General features: G+C 46.5%; 1 protein-coding gene across 1 annotated transcript; it reads right to left on the bottom strand.

Moving 5' to 3' along the window:
* Positions 1-1,249: 1,249 nt before the first annotated feature.
* Positions 1,250-19,060, bottom strand: LOC137424427 (ADP-ribosylation factor 4). The gene is made up of 6 exons (XM_068111868.2): positions 18,250-19,060; positions 18,022-18,102; positions 12,202-12,311; positions 10,337-10,408; positions 2,454-2,579; positions 1,250-2,281 (listed from the first exon to the last, which is right to left on the bottom strand). The coding sequence occupies exons 1-6, from the start codon at positions 18,314-18,316 to the stop codon at positions 2,195-2,197; spliced, it is 543 nt and encodes a 180-aa protein (XP_067967969.2). The 5' UTR covers positions 18,317-19,060; the 3' UTR covers positions 1,250-2,194.
* Between the last annotated feature and the right edge of the window lie 925 nt (positions 19,061-19,985).

Here is a 19,985-nt window from a genome sequence, read left to right as displayed (position 1 = left end):
CGCATGTACTTTTTCCACCTAGGTTGCTATTGGATTGTTCTCATTTAGCCAAATTTGGTGAAAAACGCCATATTTCAATTGAAGTGTGTATGAGTTTCTAGATGGAATTGAGCACAAATATTTGGTGGGTGAATGTTTTTGACCATTTCGAACAATAATCCAGTAGAGCATCAAAATCGGAGCGATCGATGTTTTTTGGAGCACCCTAGGGATCATTCATCTGTGAGCTGGTGCTCAATTTGCCGACCTCGGAAGGATGACAGGCTGAGTAAACCCCTGTGGGGGTAATTCAGCGATCGACCGGGATTCAAACCCAGGATTCTCGGATCCCAAGCCAGCACCCTAACCGCTAACCCAACACCAGGTCATGGATTAGATACAATATATGAAGTTTAATTTTTCGGATAATTTCAATTCAACCAATTATGGATGGAATACCACTTGTGACATCACTCGATATATCCCAATTGTTTTCATTTTGTGGTTTCAGAGAAAATGTCGATTCCCCCCCTCCCCTCCCCCCCTTTAACCCAATATGGCTGGCATACCATGTGACCTATGCCTTCCAAGTTAGCAATAAAATATTTTCCATAGACAGATCCTCCTATGTTTAAGGTTTTGCATTGATTGGACAAGTGGTTGCAAAGAAAACTTTTTAAAGCAAAACAGTCCCACATCCCCTTGGGGTTGAGACTAAAATAAAGATACAGCAGAAAACAGGGGAAAATGTGGTTGGAAGTAGTTCCACAAACATGGGAAAAGAGGAAAACGAGTGGAAATGCACAGGAATCCTGGATTTTGGGGGTTACTGAGAACACGTGCATTCTGCAGGAGCCCAAGAGCAGAGGGAGCGAGGCTGCAGGAGGGGCAATACAAAATAGGCAATGGCCTTTCTGCCAGGTGAGAGCAACAGGCCTTGTGCTTTCGGCTCAATAATGGAAGCTTGAAACTCCAGGAAAAATATGTACTGGGGCACCCGTTCATTGTGGAGCACAACTCTTTTGAATGATGGACAAAGGCCTTTTCGGCTGTTTGTAGTTCCAGTTCATCAAGAAATGATTTGGAATGATGGATGCCAGATCTGATATGGTCAGTCAAGGAGAGGTCATGGCTGGTCGTGAGGCCTCTTCCAGTGGCTCACCATGGAAATATTTGGATTCATTTAAATGAGCCTCTTGGGGCAACCTGGTGATAAGTTTTTACTATTTTGCATTTGCTAAACAAGAAATAAACGAGTCAGAAAACCAGATATAAATATTGTATTTAATAAACTTCCTCTGCTGATGAACCACCAAACCATATCAGTTTCAAATGTGAACAATCAGTACCTTGGCTAAAGTGGGAATGACTAGTGCATGTGCTGCATGGTTAGTTAGTCCAGCTCGCTGCTACCCCAATGTTCCTGGCAGACGATTGTAGTTTACAAATCACAGGAGAAAAAAAGAAAAAGAAGCCAAGCATTCGTTTTTAAAACATCAATTATTTTGTTCCAGCCAGACGAACGAGATAAACGAGTCGGCTATGGCAATCTCAGCCTCCGACTGCATTCCCTGCGTCCCCAAAACCGTCAGGGCCAAGCTCGTCATCGAATCGCACATCGCTTCGTTTTCCACCGAGCCCTCTCCCCGACTATCTTATTCTCATGTTAGCCTGTAAAGGTAAAGCCAAGGGTTTAATCATGCACCGAGTAAAGGCCTTCACACACCCATCACCGAATCAAGACGAACAACAAAAAGAAGAAAAAAATGCATTTTGTTGTTTATTTCCGGTTAACGCACCATCGACGCTGCCCCGACTCATACTAACATCACTTGAGCTTAACAGAAAAAAGTTGTTCACCACTTGGCGTCTGGGGCAATTAATCTTAAGCTCTGGTCTTTGTGAAAAAGGAAGGTATGATTGCTGCCGATACAAAGCAAGTTTGTTTTGTGTTTTTTAATGCAGTTCTCGATGCTGCTTAGTTTGTCCACCCCTCCCAAGTGCATGCAGAAAATGTGATAAACCTTCACAAGCACAACAGTTGGGACGTTAGGGGTTTCCGTTCTTTTTGCCATGCTAGGAAAAAGAAAAAAGAAAAAAACGGCAAAATCATTTTTGTTGGACGGGTTCTCGAGATGGCAAATGGTAGGTGGTTGATAGCACTCGCAGTGGAATCGGAGGAAGGGGGTGGGAGAGCTACGGTTCACGTTCCACACTAGTTTTTGGAGAGTTCTTGAGAAAGCCAATCTAGGCCTTCGTACAAGCCGTTACCTTGCGTGGCGCACGCTGCTTGTATGAACCACTGCCAAAAAGAGGGTAGTAGCATTAGATGTTTGCACATTCACTCCACACATTTCAGCTCGCTTCGACAGTTTTAACCACCAGGCCGCATTTACGATCCAAGCACCCGGGACAACGGCACACGAAGGAAAGATACTGAAAGCACATGGATCCGTTTTGACCCGTATACTCACAGTGCGTGCGCGCATACTGTTTAGGTTCAACGCTGTGGTGAGTTCAGCTGTTGCGAGTGCGTTGGGCAGGTCCTGTTTGTTTGCAAACACCAGCAATACCGCGTCCCTCAGCTCGTCCTCTTGGAGCTGCAAACAAAGGAGAGAACGGGTGTGCTGCCATATTAAACAGGAAAACGATGGAAACTTTGGTCAGACGTGCACATGGACATCGCAAACTTGTAGCATTTTCAACATTCCTCGATGAATGCAAATGTAAACTAGAACAGCACTCGGTGGAGCGCACACCTCCACCAGGCTGAACAGGTTGTTTTGTATCCTACCGATAGGCCACATCTGGATTCAGACCTGAACCAAAATCTAATCGGCTTGTTCTTGTCGCCTAACCAACCCCCCCCCCCCCCCCCCCCAAGTTTAGTCACAACTCGTCCATAATTCTTTGAAATGTGTCATGTATCGTTTTTGGACCTATCACTCAATGGTGAAGAATCATTTTTTAAATTCTCCAATCCACATTCGAATCTTCACCAACATCTAGTCACTATGTTTTTAGTTCACTATGTTTTTTTCGGCCAAAATTTTTGGAGATTAGCAAAACTATACATTTTTGGAATATTCAGAGCATGAGGAATCCAAAAATTAATGTTTACATTTGCGTAGACACCTTTGCGAAAATGACACTCAGGACAGTGATGAAGATCTGTAAAAGCATATTCCTGAACGGTATAGACCGAGTAGATCCTGTGTATAGGACTTGTAGTTTAATCTGATACTAACAAGGCTGCTTTCTTGCTTTATAAACCCATACCTATAACTTCAAAGGACTTGCAATATCATGTATTATGTAATACAGTTATATCACAAATATAAAGACAATGGTTTTCAATTACCTTTGTTTGTTGCTTTTCTATAATCCCGAGCACTATTTTTAGGCCTTTATAGAATTCCTTGACCCAGAAAACTTAGGATTAGCATATCTAATTAAGTTTCTAGGTCGACTAGAAGCCGAGATCGCACAAAATATGTATTTTATGGCGGCCATTTTGAAAATCCAAAATCTGTGTCTGTGCAAATGCCAACATTGCTTTTCGGATTCTCCAGGCTCTGATTCCAAAAATGTACAGGTTTGCTCATCTCCTAAAATTTTGAACAAATTATATTTGTTAACATGGTGAACCTGACTAATCTAATTATTAAGGCCTCGTCACGTACCCAACCTTTCCACCAAATTTTGTCCGCATCCGTCCACAACTTCTTGAGATATCTAGTTCACAAACAGACAGACAGGGGTGAGAACATAACCTCCATTCACCTTTGGTGGCAAAGGTAATCATGGAATTACTTACTTCCCTTTTAACACTTTGTGTCTAAATCCCTGTATGCTTATCAAGATGGTGTAATGAATATTTGCAGGAATCAAATGGCAAAGTCAGGTCACCGTGTTTTGGATCCTTGAAGGGTGCAGCATGAATCAGCTTTGCAGTTAACAGTGCCACACATTATCAAGTCCAAATACACAAGGTGAGACCAAATTTTCTTAAGGGGGAAAGGAAGAAAAATCCCTGCACTGCAAAAAAACAATAATGAAAGTTTATTATACGATGAGAATACCCAGCCACACACGACCAAAATGGAAGTCGAGGTGAAGAAGAATGGCCTGGGACATTCTATCCTACCCTGCTTGCAACACTGATCTCATGCCAGATATTCACCTGTTTTGAATCCCCCACACTTGCAACTTTCTGAAAACAAGAATAATCAGAATACGACCTGTGACGATGAAATGAGCTGGAAATCAGGAAAAAGTTTTTAAAGTTAGAGAACATACGTTTCCCCTAAATCTGCAAGATGGGTTTAACCAAAACCAAATGGATCATGATAACAGTTACGGTTCCTCAAGTTTTGGGTAAACACTGGCAACCACAACAACACTCGGTAAAGCTCACATCTTCGCCAGGATGAACAGTTTGTTTTGTATCACACTTTTTTTCTTTATTTCTTTCTTGCATATGACAAATTACAGCTCACGTATCCAAATCGAGGTTGGACAGCCAAGTCCCAGCACTGTCTGCTAGGTGGATCGCCCCAAATTTCCATAACACTCGTTCACAACGTGATGAGATGATCTGACCTGGGTGACCACAGTCGCATGCTCACCTGTCTTTGAAATTGCATTTGTGAGGTGGTGCGATGTCCTTGCTTTGAGAGTACGGATCCTGTTGGGCGCAAACCATCATTTCCGGGGGTGTATGTATCCCACGGATAGGCCGGATCTGGATTCGGACCTGAACCAAAATCTAAACGGCTCGTTCTTGTGACCGACCTAACTCGTCCACCAAGTTGTCATAATCTGTCCACAACTTGGTACTTGTCATGCCATGGTACTTGTAGTTTTTGGCCCCATCTCTCAACGGTGAAGAATCTCAAAAAATTGGAGTTCATAGAACACGATACCCCGCACAGTGTTCAAGTATATAATGTACTTCAATTTTAATAAAATAACGATTTTAAAGGTCATTAAAAGAAATTAACAATTTTAGCAATTTTGAAGCAGTCTTACACACAAGCCTATAGATTTATAGATCATAATAATCATCAACAATATTGATCGTTGTAGGGCCATTGGCCCCATGATGATAGTTTTCATGGATGGGTTTCACAAGGTACATTTATGTAGTACTGCACCCATTAAAAAAACTAAATCTACTTTTAAAATCTCCCTGTGAGACGAGTCCAAGCTCGGAGTCAACTCGGCTCAAGGATCGCTCAGCCAGGGCACACGGAGCACCGACAGCAGCGATGAGATCACCTGCACCACTTTGGCAAACATCGAGCGGTCCCTGCGAACAACCATGGCGAGTACGGAGCGCAGAGTGAGCACTGTTGCCGTTTGTGCGTCGATACCTTGCAAACAGGCCGTTGGATGGACCTGGAGGCGCAGGAGCTCCCAGCTCAGAACCCCAGACTGTGCACTCCAGCACATCAATACGAGACCGAGTACGTCCGCTCCAGCACCCGGATTCCCGATGGTGAGCTCATGCCGAGTGCTAGCCAGCCTGCGTGCGCCTCAGTCATCGTCCCAGCATCCCTCCGCGGCCACACTCAATTCCATCATTCTCAGAGAGATTCAGGCCACGTGGCTTGGAACAGCTTGTTGAGCAAGACGCATGCTCGTAGCGTGCGTGCAGGGCAGCCATGCCCGTTCACGTGAGGAGTCATGGCAAAGCGTCTCCCATGTGTTGACGATGGAACAAACCTGGAAGTCCATGAAGACTGGAGAGAACGTTCGCTAGTATTGCCAACCGATTGAACATGTCCAAGTACTGCAAAACTGGAGGTTCTTGGAAGTATTAAGGCGACTTGTGTTCAACAGTGTTCAAGTACCTGTATATAATTTAATTTAAGTAAACATTGAAAGAGTTTTAAAGTCCTATAAGTAAATTAATTCTGGATTTTACTGCTGTTTTTGAACTGAGTGGCGTGCTGACGAGGAGGGGGATTGTCGTTGAAGCTGAAGGGAAAGGTGTATGCTGCACGTGTGAGAAATGTTATGATTTATGGGAGCGAGACATGGGTAATGAACGTAGAGCAGCAACGAAGGTTGGAAAGGGTGGAAATGCGAATGGTTCGGTGGATGTGCGGAGTATCGTTGAGAGAGAGGAAGACAAATGATGAATTGCGATAGATGATGGGAATAGAGCCTGTGATTGATGCTGTGAAGAGGAACAGGTTGAGATGGTTTGGTCATGTGTTGAGGAAGGATGAAAGTGACTGGTTGAGAAGAGTGATGGAAATGAATGTATAAGGAAGTAGAGGACGGGGAAGACCGAGAAAGACTTGGCTAAAGATGGTGGAAGAAGAAATGCGGGCAAGGGGGTTAACAAGGAGAGATGCAGAAAATAGGGCAAAATGGAGAAGATTGTCATGGGGACCGCAAGGCTAACCCCCGCTCTAGCAGGGAAAATGGCCTTAAAATGCCTGTTGTTTGTTGTTATTTTACTGCCGTTTTATGCAGCGTCACAATTTTCAACCGATCTTCACAAAACTTCAAACGGTAGAGTTGGTCATAAGCAAAAAGCCTATTGTTTTTGGGGTCAAAGGGTCAATAGGTCGACATAGGTCAAAGGCCACCAACTGTCAAATGTCTAAAATCCTCAATTTTCATCCAATTAACCTGAAATTTTAAGAGGATTTGCATATCTGGTCACTGAATTCAACCACCAAGTATTTTGAAGTCAACATAGGCCAAATTTCGAAAATCCTCAATTTTTATCTGATCAACTTGAAATTTGAAGAGGACTTGAAGTAGTATAAAAATTTCATCAATTACTTCTATTTTGCACCTTCTTATCTTAGTACTGAGGTAGTTGACCAATGGGGGGATGGGGAGGGGGGGAGGGGGGGGGAGAGGGTTGATTATGACTGGTGAACCTCTAGTGTTATTTCAGAAGGGCCTCAGACAGGTCAATGGTGTCTTATGATTCTAATTGGGTTTTAAGCTTATTGGCGTCCTAGGGGTCTGAAGGTATAAAATGGCCAAAAGGTGTGAGGGCTCTCAAGATCTACATGTCTAAAAGGTATATTCCAATAGTCCGTAATAGACATAGCCATGGTCCAATCATATGTAATTAATAGACATTTGACCTTTTGATCCTGTCCCATTGGGCAGGCCAAAATTTATGCCGCTCTTGCACCCTCGTGCCATGTGGTGATCATAACTACCTAGTTTGGCGAATTTCGGCATAACCGTTTAGGAGGAGATAGCGTAACGGACAAACAATACAGAGCCGATTACAATCCCCCCCCCCCCCCCCCAACCCTTTTTCTTTTCTAAAAGCGAGGAGATAATAAACCCACTCATTACCTCTGCTCATTGGATATGGATGGAAGTTATGTATTCACCCCTGCCTGCTTGTGTGCAGGATATCTCAAAAGGTTGACGGATTCGGATTAAGCTTGGTAGCGAAGTTGGGTACATGATGAGGATGAAACGATTCGATTTTAGTGAAGACATGAGGTCAATGATCTCTCTGACTCTCTGGAAAATCCTCTCTATCTCTTTGCTGATGACTCCACTCTCTGCCGCTCCATTCCTCTTCCCTCAGATCGGCAGTCTGCAGCCTCCTCACTCTCTGAAGACCTGGACAAAATCACAGACTGGTCAAACAAGTGGAACATGTCTTTCAATCCTGCCAAATCTCACTCTCTTACTATGTCTCTCCGAAAAGATCGACTGGACAACCCTCCCATCTACTTTCTCAACAATCCTCTCCAAGAAGTTCTGTCACTCAAGCTTTTGGGTCTCACTATCTGCCATGATCTTTCTTGGGAAAACCACATTTCCAAGCTGGCCTCCAAAGCCAGTCGCCGACTGGGCATCCTCCGTCGTGCGAAGTCCTTCCTCGGCACACCTGAGCTCCTCACCACATACAAGGCTTTCATCCGCAGCTCAATGGAATACTGTTCTCCCCTATGGGCTGGTGCTCCTGCCTCACACCTGGCTCGGCTTCACGCTGTTGAATCCAAAGCTTTCAAAATCATTGGAATCTCCCGCGATGAAGCTATCTCTGAGGGCCTTTCACTCACTCACCGCAGGCAGGTAGGTGGTCTTTCTGTCTTCTACCGACTCCTCTCCGGCCTTGCTCCCCCAGCTCTCTCTGTGCTCTGTCCCCCAAATATTCCTACAGGTCGCACAAGATCTGCCAGCAACCCTCTGATGGTTAAACTGCCGAAATCTCGGCTCTCTGCTCACCTTCACTCTTTCATTCCTCTTTTCTCCCGCCTGTGGAACAAACTCCCACACTCCCTTCAATCCCTCTCCTCCCTCCAGGTCTTTAAAACAGCTGTTCACCACCATCTCTTATCTTCCCCCATCCATAACCTTGATCTTTTCTACCCCCACTAATTCACCCCAGATCCACCTTGTTTGAAATTCCAACTTATTTCCTGGAAATCCTGGCAGTGTCCATATGTTTATACCTCTCCCACCCCCCCCCCCCCTTCACATGCCTCCCCCCCTTCACATGCCTCCCCCCCTTCACATGCCTCCCCCCCAAAGCCCTCTCCCTCCCACAGATCTCTCGATGTCTCCATGTCTCTCGGTCCCTGCTCTCAAATGTTGTGTTTGTGTCCTTCCCCCTCTCTCCCCATCTTGTCTACCGCTCCCGATGTTATTTGTTTTATGTGTCTGTTTGTCTTTCTGTGTGATTAATGTTCGCTCTTTCACGAGCCTCGATCTTGTATACAAAAAAAAAAAAAAAAAAAAAAAAAAGACACTGATCTGGTTACTCCAATTTTTCCAAGTAATTCTTCAACATTGAGTGATGGGGATAAAACCGAAATAGAACACGATATAACAAAAGGTTATGAACCAATTCGGACGAAACGTGGTGGACAGGTTGGGTGTGTGACGAGGACAAATTTATTCGATTTTGGTTCAGGCCCGAATGTAGATCCGGCTCATCAGTGGGATATGTTACGGATTCGTCAATTCCGTTGTTGTGGTTTTCATCCACTGTAAACATTTTTGATTCCATGTACTATTATTGTTGTCGTTTAAGGGAAATAGATATTACTATTTTCCAAAAGGTAAAAACGTTAATGTTTTAAATGAAACCGGAACCGAACGATGATGAAGTAGGAAGAGGAAAAAGAAGGCGGAGCGAGTGAGTTCGACAAGAAAGCCGAGCTACTTCGAGTTCTGGAGCAAAACGTTGACGAACGGATATCACTAGCGAACTTCGGGTTTCCCGGGAAAGGGATTCCTGCGACAGAGTTGTTATCGCTGACAGATCAACCTGCGCATCAGGTTTTGCAGTGGATCCCGAGGAGAATCATCGTCGAGAGTTACGCCTAGAGAACAGGCCGTCGGCCATTTTGACTCACGCGCTTTGCGCGTCGCGCAAGGTTTCTTTGCTTCGCTTCAGCCATTTTCACCGCATTCAGACGTTTATCTGGTGTGTGTAACGTGGATTTTGAAGGTAAATCTGCGGGTCGCCGATTTGGAGCCGTGAAACGTCCATACCCGAGGGTGTGATTTCTCAGTCGCCTGGAGGGCGCCTTTGGATTTACCCGTCACCTTGAAGGCACCTTTGCGCAGCTTTGGCCACGTGGCTGTGGCTGTCATCCGAACGGGATTCTGGTCTCGATTAGACATCGTTCTGACGATCGCTGGAGCGGAATACGACTTTGGCTGGATGCCGGAATACGACTTTGGCTTGATGCCGGAATACGACTTTGGCTTGATGCCGGAATAGAGACATTGGGAATCTTCTTCTTTTCACTCACTTGGAGCACAGTGAGTTATATTGTATGAACCTGATGGCACCATCATAGGAATGATATAGTATTTGTTGTACAATTGATTACTATTGTTTTTGTGTTGTTATTCTTGTGTGATCTTAATACAATATTTGTTGGTTGGTAACAATTGGTGTGGCTTCACCATTGATCTTTGACATACAGAATAACACATTTTTCTGCCGCGACTCCTCTCGGGGCTCGGAGGTACACCGTGACCAGGGGGTTTGGGGAGGAGCACGTAACAGATACAAAATGTAAACCGTTCAGCCTGGCGGAGGTATGCGCTCTACTGTTGGCCGACAAAGTGGAGTTTTAGATCGACAGCTTTCAGCGTCAGCGACATCGCTGCTCTGCTACAAAAACTGATGCAAAACCCCCAACACCACATGCTGCATAGGAACAAACAAGTGTTCAGCTGTATTAAATGTTTTGAATCAGTGTTACAAAAGTCATGAGTGAAACCCAGTTTGGTCAAAATCCACATGGTACGCAACAAACACTTCCGACCATCTTCATGCACAACCAATCGCCAGATGTTGCATCATCAAATGGGATACCCAATTGCACAAGGCATGCATACATACCATCTTTTGCAGTTCTTCATGGGCTTCTTGCACACGCTCACGATCATTGCTGTCTACTACGAATATCAAACCCTGAAACGGAGAAACGCAAGCGAAACAGCTACAAAATTAGCAAATATGAACAGAATGATAATCGACTGCACATAATCACAAAATACCTTCAACATTAAGATGAATGCAGTTTATTTCTTATTTAGACCATCACTTGAGAGCCTGTCAGTGGGTATGGAGAAAACTACAAATAAATGACGCATGTGTGGTTCAGTGATGTAAATAAATTGACAATATTTTGAAATATTTGGTTGGCCCGATTCCCATTCCCATCCAAACCAATGGTTCAGGATGCCTCCTGGGAAGCAAGGAACAAATCCTATTTACTATATACATATATTTATCATCTACGAATGTCCTTTGCACTCTCTAATGAGCTTGAGATGAATGTAAAAATAGATAGAACAAAGTCGATGGCGCATTGTCACAAATCCACACGCTTCCCACCTAAAGCAAAGTTGAAAGATGACAAAAAGTTCCACCAGGAATGACCCAATATCAAATTTTGAGTTAAAAAAAAAAAAAAAAAGTTCCGTTTTCACCCCATGTGACCCTAAGTCCCCACCCTATGGGGCATGAGCCAGGGTCAAATCCCAAAAATGTTACATATTGCATGCATCCCCCAATGTGGATTGCATATGCAATGTTCCATTTTAAAATATTGCTGTAATTTTTGGCATTTCACCTTGTGACCAAATGACTGTTCCTGCACTTTCGTGCCATGTGGTGATCAAAACTCCCATGTTTCGTAGTGATTTTCTGCCAACCATTTAGGAGATAGCATAACATACAGACGGAGCAGGTTAAAAAAAAACCCACCATTTTGTTTCAAAAAGCGAAGGAATAACAACGTCATCAAAAACGAACCATCTCTCATGCCGAGTTACTCCTTCATTCCCTACTCCATCTCCTTTTCAATACTCCTTCAAACAATATTCACTGAATAAAACGTTTCTTCCTTTAAAAAATGCTTACAAAATGTATTTTAAAATGCTGTACTTTTTAAAATTACATCAGGAACAACCCATTCCTTCTTCTTAATCATCAAAATCTCTCCCTTTACTCTTTGTCAAAGCTTATTTCCCAAAACCTCCTCACTCCTAAACACTTGGTTCACCCAGCCTCCTCTTGCACCTACAGCCACATTTCCTCTGCGCCTTCAACCAAAAACATTTTTACCACACCACCCATGAAGTCTGTCGCCGTATATCCGGTCAGGGAATCCTAAGATATCCATTTTGCAGAGGATGTGTTCATAAGTCAATAAGTTCCTCTTGACACCCATTCATGGTTTCAAAGCACTCCATGTCAGTATCCTCCACCGGTCCACCCCCAACCCAAGCTATCTCAGCTTTATCATCATCCTGCCCCCCTCCCACCTCCCACCCTCAGTTTCTCTCCCACCCCTCCACCTCAATCGCCTTCCTCTCTCCCCCACCCACCCTCACCTTCTCTTTTTCGCCCCCACCTCTGTCTCTCTTGGTCTCCCCTCCCCCACCTCTCTGCCTCGCTCCTTCCCCACTGTCCTCCTCCTCTGTCCCCTCTGCCTCTCACTCACTCCTCTCCCCACTGCCCTCCCCCTCAATATTTCTGGCATGAAGCGACACTGTGTTGCCCAGTATTGCCAGATACCTTTGTCGATGTTTTTGAAGATCTGTGTTGTATTAAACCTGTGGTGTGTCCGTGACATTCCTATATAGGAAATCTACCGACTTCCCAATTGCTCTCAAATGAAAAAAAAAAAAGACAAAATAGTTACATGAATATTGCTTCAAAGCTTTGTGTCTCGGATGGATGGTGGGATTCTGTACTACCTGCGTATTCTGGAAGTAATGCCGCCAGAGAGGACGGATCTTGTCCTGTCCACCAACGTCCCAAACCGTAAAGGAGATATTCTTGTATTCCACCGTTTCCACATTAAAGCCTGACACCCCACACCATACAAGATCACCATTACAATCACATTATAATCTGTTCAGTTGCTGAAAACATACAAGATTGGTGGAATTTGCCATTTCTAAAAGCCATTCCACATTTATTTTGGTCATGACAAAATCTATTTTACAAATGTCCAATGGCTATGAAAGACTCCTACCACCACCCCCATCCCTTCCTCCCCCCTCCACCCCAATTCTTGCCACCCCCTTTTATGATCCTCACCCACCACACTCCCCCTCACCCACTTATACACCTTCCCCCCCCCATTCTTGCCACACTTCAACCACCTCGTCCTGCCCCATTCACCACCTCGTCCTGTCTGCCTTTGGCAGACAACTCCCCACCCTCCCTCCAATCCCATCCAATCCTCAGCACACACTCAACCCCCCCCACCCCCACCATCCTACTCACCAGACATTCCCTACACATTATTTCCCCACCCCTTCCCCCTCCCATCATCTCCTGCCCATTGTTATGACACTCCTTTCTCTTGCCACTCTCCCTCCCTCCCAATCCTCACTACTCTCCTTTCCCCCACCAGCCAGCCACCTCATTATCCTCTCCTCCCACGAGCCACCCATGCCCCTACCCCAACATCCTTGCCACACACCTCAGCAGCCACATGCCCTCCATCCTCGATACACAACTTTCCATTTCCATGTTTTCTTTCCCACTTTCCATTTCCCCTCACCATGCTCTGCTTCCATCCCAAACACCACACAATCCATTCCACTCTCCTCTCTGCATTCTAGAATCACTAAATACAGCAGCAACATGGCTTTTCCCAAAAATTTATTGTCACATGGGCCATGAGCGCCATTTTGTTTCCATCGATAGCTCATTGAATGAGCACAAGATACCTACCGTAAAACTTCGACTATAACGCGCCCCTGTGCATATGCGCACCCCCGTGGACCTTTGTCGCAGTGTAAAAATGGATAGACCTATATATAATACGCACCCCCATTTCACACTCAAATGAAAAAAATATCGATGTAAAACATGTCATTACATCTGTCAAACGGCGAAGTCCATCTCAACCACAATTTCGTAATAGTTGAACAGAGCAGCGCTATCTACATCACGGCAGGTCAAGGAACTAAATTTAGGACAGTCGTAAACCGTATGAATCACGATGTTCAGTTGTGATTGCACAAGGTTTAAACATAGCAGCACATATTAAATAAACGGCGGAAGTCGGATAGCAATCCAACGAAGTAACCCGTAGCCTATTGTCGGACGACAATCACGCGGTACTCAAGTTGCTGATAATAGTCTATATTTTATTATAAAACCCAAGTGTTCTTTAACAGCTTCATTCAGTTCGTAAGATTTACCAGCGAATTCTATTTCCACGAGTTTTCTTACCGCAATTAACCACGGGTTCTCGACGACAATTATACTCCGCGGCTCAAAAACTAAATGTTCGATACGCTGAAGATCACGGAAACAGAGGTGCAGGGCGGGGAATTCGACGGAATATCTGAGGTGAACATCAGACTATGGAGGCGACAGAAGGAGCGTCTGCAGTCGCTCCCACGAAGCAAAATGGCCAAACGGGGTCATGCGGCCGCCCATCCCGAGCTGGAGGGGAAACTGCTCGATTGGGTCACAGATCGTCGGCAACAAGGTGGCGACGTCAGCATTTCGGAGTTGCGTGTGAAAGCCATCATACTTGCGAAGACGCTGCCAAACATTGTCACCTGAAAGGCGTCACATGGATGGGGAGATCGTTTTATGAAGTGGCACAGTCCCTCCGTCCATTCAATTACCGGTATTGATTTTTTTCTCTGCGCGTATTGTCACTTCGAAGACGTCCTCGACAATAGTTTCAATCTCAAAAAAAAATAAAAACTTACCAAAAAAATTAAACCTATGTATAGTACGCACCTCGAACTTTAAAAAGATTTTTGGGTTTAAAAAAGTGCGCGTTATAGTCTAAGTTTTACGGTAATCATTATTTTTTCAATGGCAGGATTGTTGCTGTGCCATTGGATGCACCAATCGATCAGAGAAGGAAAAGAAAGATGCTCACTGAGACAAAAACCGACTTCAGTTAGTTTCTGTACCAGGAGAGTTGTGGTACTGTGTACATTTATTTGTGGCACTTTAATTACATTGTAGTCGGAAGTCGGATATAACTCAGGCAGGAGGGAGTGAGGAAGGGAGTCGGGGGAGTGGAAGGGGGATGCATGCGAGAGGGAGGGGGTATACTACAAATACATGTACAGTAATACCCCGGCCTACGTCATTAATTGGTTCCATAAGCCGTGACGTAACCGGGCGTAATGTCTTAAAATGAAGACAAACACCGTAATTCGTAAAACTAGAGGAGGCTGCGGCTTCCCCCTGAATCTTTGCCGCTCCCCGTCGGGAGTCCCTCCGTCGTTTTATATCGGTCGGGTCTTCTCCTCGAACGGGGTGACCGGCACGGACGTGTCGACAGTGAGCTGGCTTGTGTGCCGAGTGGCTCCGCGGCCCGCTTCACCACGGCATGCTTTACCCAACGTGTCCGAGCAGTTTCACCGGTGGTCGTGTCGTGTCATCTGTGACGAACGAACGAGCTCAGGGTTCCGTGAACCCGGCCGCCCCGGGGATCGACGCTCGCCTCCGAGTCGTAGGCGTGCCCCGTCTTTCCTCGAGCGGCCGAAGTTGCTTGCTTCTTTATTTTTGGACGATGCGATATACGCAGAAACGACGACGTACAGGCAGGCATTTGCAAATCCATGCACATGTGCACATGCACACGTCGATCGGTTCTTTACAAGGATATGCATCAACAACAACTTGCTACTCCCTGCACCACAGATGTCAATTTCCAAACAATTTACCTACTCCCTCTACCTAACTTTAAACTACCCTCCCCGGGTATTCGTGAAGGGGTCCATCCTCCCCCCATCCACTCCTTCGCACCATGCACTCCACACCACTCAGTCCACACTACTCACTCCACACACCATTTATTCCCACACACCAAGTATTCTCTCCATTTATCCACTTGCACCCCATGCAAGTCAATCACTCAACACCATTACACATGTCCTCAATACACCACTCGTACACTTTCTCCGGTCATCCCAGACCATTGCCTCATTTCACCAAGTTCATTCCAAAGATCCTCTCTTCAATTCCTCATTTGCGCCTAAAGCTCATCCTCATACTCACAGACATGATACACCAAGATACACCAAGAGCGGCTTCAGCTTGAAGTCGCCGGTGCATTTACCCCCAAGCATTAGCGTTAGCCGCTCCTTCGCGACTTTGTAGCCTGGCATGGTCTTCTCCTCCTTCGAGATAAAGGAGATGATGATGTAGGAGTGACGTAAAGTCGCACATAATGACGTTCGCTGAACTGAAATTTACTCTAGAAGAGTGGCGTAAAGTCGGATTTGACGTAGGTCGAAATGGCGTAAAACGGGGTATGACTGTACATCTTTTTTGGGGGGAGAGGGGGGTGGCTTTGACAGGCCCCTCCGTTTTGGGGGAGTGGGGATGAAAAGGAGAAAATTTTTACCCCTGCAGTGTGTTTTAACCTCAGTGTTGCCCAGGTAAAAAAGGAAATTGTAATACCCTCTGCCACCATCATCAGGTGTGGCGCCACAAGGTATACATTTACATAGAGAATTTACGCCCCTCCCCCGGTCCCCCACACCCAGCATGAGGCTCCGACCATAGAGCCAATGTTACCTCCCAGACAAAGCTGTATTTGTATTTGTACCCCGAGTAAAGTATAAAAGTGTTTATAGCTGGAGTACCTGCCGTTGCTAAAGAGAAAAATTAACATTAACGTATTTGAAATGAGGGCAAATATAATGGAAAAGCAATTACATCCAAATCAGAATCCATCACAAATGTCAATCATTTCACCTTTTCGTTGAATATATGCTGCGGAATGTACCTGAGTTAACTGTGATGCCGATTAGGAAGAAGAAGAAAAAGAAGAAGCCTTACTTTCAACACCCACACCGACCTCCCTACCCCCCACACTCCCCCACACACTCCTAGCCACCCACACCGACCCCTCCTCCGCCCCCCACCCGCACTCATAGCCACCCACACTAACCCCTCCGCACTCCTAGTCCCTTGGATGGATGTCACGGCGGGCATCCCGTCTGCCGATATTAGTTGATGGATGTAAAAGATCGCACGGTGTCCTTCTTCACGGAGAGTTGGTTAGCTCTCACCGGCAGCATGAACAAATTACAAATCCTGCCCTGTCTGATGGGAAGGTTTCTGCAATATGTTTTAAAGTTAAATCAATCCGGACTGTATGGCTCATTCCGACTCATTGGAAGAACGAAAATAAAGCATTAAGTAATACAATCTCCCTTTTTGAGTGCAGAGAAAGACAGATCGATTAGAAAACGGACACATTAGGCTTCACAAACAATGGGTGCAGGTTTGATGCACCACACTCAATGGAAACAAAATGGCTTCTAAATTCTAATTGCTAATTGCCGCTACGCCTAGTATATAGGGACTCCACTGCATTCTCTCCCTCTCCACCACACCCCATCATCTTCACCAGCCCCCCCCCTCCCTCCCACCCACCCACACACACACCCACCACACCCCATCATCTTCACCAGCCCCCCCTCCCTCCCACCCACCACCACCACACCCCATCATCTTCACCAGCCCCCCCCTCCCTCCCTCCCACCCACCACACCCCATCATCTTCACCAGCCCCCCCTCCCTCCCACCCACCACACCACACTCCTCACAGCAGCTACCTACACCCACCAAATCCTCATAACACTCACCTTTCGCTCACCCCCCACCCACCCCCCCAAATCCTCAACACATGCCTCACACACCCACCAGCCAGCATCCCCCCCTGCCCCAATCCTTGCTGCACTCTCATACCACCCCACTCCCCTCAACCCTCCAACATGGATTCTCATTCACCCCCCCCCCCCTCCACATTCACATTCTTCCCACCAACCCTCCTCTCTGCAAATCACCCCTCCTCTCCCCCCCAAAAAAAACCTCTTACTCTACACATTACCTCTCCCCAAACCCTATTCCTCAGCAAATTCTCCAACAAACTCGCTTCCTCAGTGTATTCTCCCCCCCTCCCCCACCCCCCCCAACGAAAAATAACCTCGCCACCCACTCCCTCCCATTGTTATCCCCCCCACCCCGCGCACTCCATGGCACCCCAACCAATCCGCACTTCTAGCCACCCTCACCAACCCTCCACACAATCCCAGCCACCCCTCCTCGTTACCCCCATCACTCCCGCCCCCCCCGCACTCTTAGCCACTCACATCGACCCCCCTCCGCACTCCTAACCACCCACACCGAACCTCTCACCCCACACTCAGCCACCCACACCAACCCCCCCCCCCCCCTGCAATCAGCCACTCACACCGACCCCCCCCCCCACTCCTAACCACCCACACCGACCCCCCCCCCTCCCTGCACTCCTAACCACCCACACCGACCCCCCTCCCTGCACTCCTAGCCACCCACACCGCCCCCCCTCCACCCACGCACTCCTAACCACCCCAACCCTCTGCCAAATTGATATCATTAAAAAGTTCGTGAATAAAGACGAATGACGACCGAGATCTTGACGTCAGAAACAAACAAAATGATACAATCAACACGGGTCTCCGTGTCGCATCGCGATCGCAACTTCCCACGGGAAGACAAGAATCTTGGAGAAGCGGTCGCAGTTTTTCGCTCCTTACCGATGGTCGGAATGGTCGTGACGATCTCCCCCAACTTGAGCTTGTACAGGATCGTGGTTTTACCTGCGGCGTCGAGGCCCACTGTGGACAGATAAAAACACTCCGGTTGAGCTCAGGTCCACAAAACACCGACAACGGAAATCGAGGAACGAAAAGGGAAATAAGGAGGGGAGGGAAGAACGGAGAGAAGCCCCGACCGGGACGCGTGGCCCACTCAGGCCCACTCACCCATCAAAATGCGCATTTGCTTCTTGCCGAATAACCGGCTGAATAGCGCGGAAAACATCAGACCCATGGCGGCCCTACCGGTCACCGGAGTCAACGAGTCGGTGAGGGTCGTGTGCGCACCGGGTCGGTACAGAGAGCCGGCGACGATGAGTCCCGATCGCGGGCGGTTCCTCCGTGCCACGTCGCGCTGCGTACCGTGCGTGACGTGTCAGCCCCGCGCCCTTGTGCCAGTTCTTATTGTTCCTTCACAGTGATTCCTTCCCTAATTTCTTCGGGAGTTTCCTTCGACGATTGATTTATAATTATTCGAGCTTATGTCAGCGGTGCGACCGAAATTGTCAGGATCGACTTCAGGAAGAGTTGTTAAAACCAGCGAACAACGCTTTTGTAATTCACCGCCACGAAGAATACTTCACTAGTCGTACGAAGAGGAAGAAGCGCATCGCTTCACGAATCACAGAGGTAAAACGACGAGTTTTATCCGGAAATCGGAGGTGTCTTCAGTGACCAAGCAGCTTGATATCGCTTGCCAAGCGATATCTTGATATCACCCGTTTGTTAGCGTGCTCAAATCACTTGGCGAAAGCTCGACAAGCTCATTGGTAATGGAACACAAGCCCGAAGTCAGTCCATGTTTAACCTAAATGTTTGCGTGATTTGGGGTACACCCAAGACGAGGTGCGTGGAGTGCTCGAAATTGGGAAAGACCGAGAAGGAGCAAAGCTATTGATAACACACAGAGCGCAGTGTCGCCACTTGGCCGCCATGTTGGTAAGCGCAGGAAATCATGTGAAGGAGATTTCAATAATGTGTTTGCTCATTATTAATATTAGGTCATCTCATCTCAAAGAGATGAACTCATAAAATGGGTTGTGATGTCCGTCTGTCCGTTAACTTTTTTGCTATTTTTTCTCCTCCTCCCTTATCCCTCCGACTGATTGTTCTGAAACTTGGCACATGAATACAATGGCAGCAACCCACACAATCACCCGGGCTTCGATTTTCTTGATTTTGGATCATGGGGGATCCAAGAGGGGGCACGGGGGGGGGGGGTGGGGAGGGTGGGGGGCGGGAACTGAAAAAGATACAAACCAAGTACAGATACATTCAAAGTACACCAGCCCCATGCCAAAAATTAAATATCCTCAAGCGCAGCATTGCCGGGGTGCCTTCGGCAATACCGCCGTGCAGCTCATAGAGACTGTATTGGGAGGTAGAGGTGCACAATAATTAATTGATTAATTGCATAATTAAAATCAATAAACAATGATCATAAAATCCTTGCAAAAACAGATCCTTGCAACTACAGACAAATCAGCCTGCTCCCAATTATCAGTAAAGTCATGGAATCCATCATCACTTCTAAAAGGACAATGGACACCCATCATGGACACCCATCAAATTCTTCCTCTTCTCCAATGGCTTAATATGTGATCATCAATTTGGATTCAGACCAGGTCACTCGACTCTGGAAATTCTGCTGTCTCAACAATGGATGGAGGTCCTGAATGCCAAATAGGAAATCAGAGCTGTCTCTCTTGACATATATTGTGCCTTCGATACGGTCTGGCACCCCGCTCTGCTCACCAAACTCTCCTCTGATGGTATCCATGGAAATCTCCACGCATGGCTTGCGGACTTCCTCTCTGGTCGTAGTCAGCGTGTGGCCCTGAATGGGTTTCTTTCATCTCCCCTTCCTGTTCAGGCTGGAATTCCCCAAGGTAGTGTTCTGGGTC

This window comes from Myxine glutinosa, chromosome 4, assembly GCF_964187855.1.
Source record: "Myxine glutinosa chromosome 4, kmMyxGlut1.1, whole genome shotgun sequence".
In the NCBI taxonomy this organism is placed as follows: domain Eukaryota; kingdom Metazoa; phylum Chordata; class Myxini; order Myxiniformes; family Myxinidae; genus Myxine; species Myxine glutinosa.
The sequence above is the reverse complement of the archived record's forward strand: the minus strand, read 5'-3'. Positions and strand labels throughout refer to the sequence as shown.

Bases quoted from the DNA above. Each gene is read 5' to 3' on its own strand.
- LOC137424427 (XM_068111868.2), bottom strand. From the start codon at position 18,316: ATGGGTCTGATGTTTTCCGCGCTATTCAGCCGGTTATTCGGCAAGAAG. The intron at 12,312-18,021 runs GTAAGGAGCGAA...GTGGGGTGTCAG, and splicing joins CACGACCATTCCGACCATCG to GCTTTAATGTGGAAACGGTG. The intron at 10,409-12,201 runs GTAGTACAGAAT...TCTCCGTTTCAG, and splicing joins ATTACTTCCAGAATACGCAG to GGTTTGATATTCGTAGTAGA.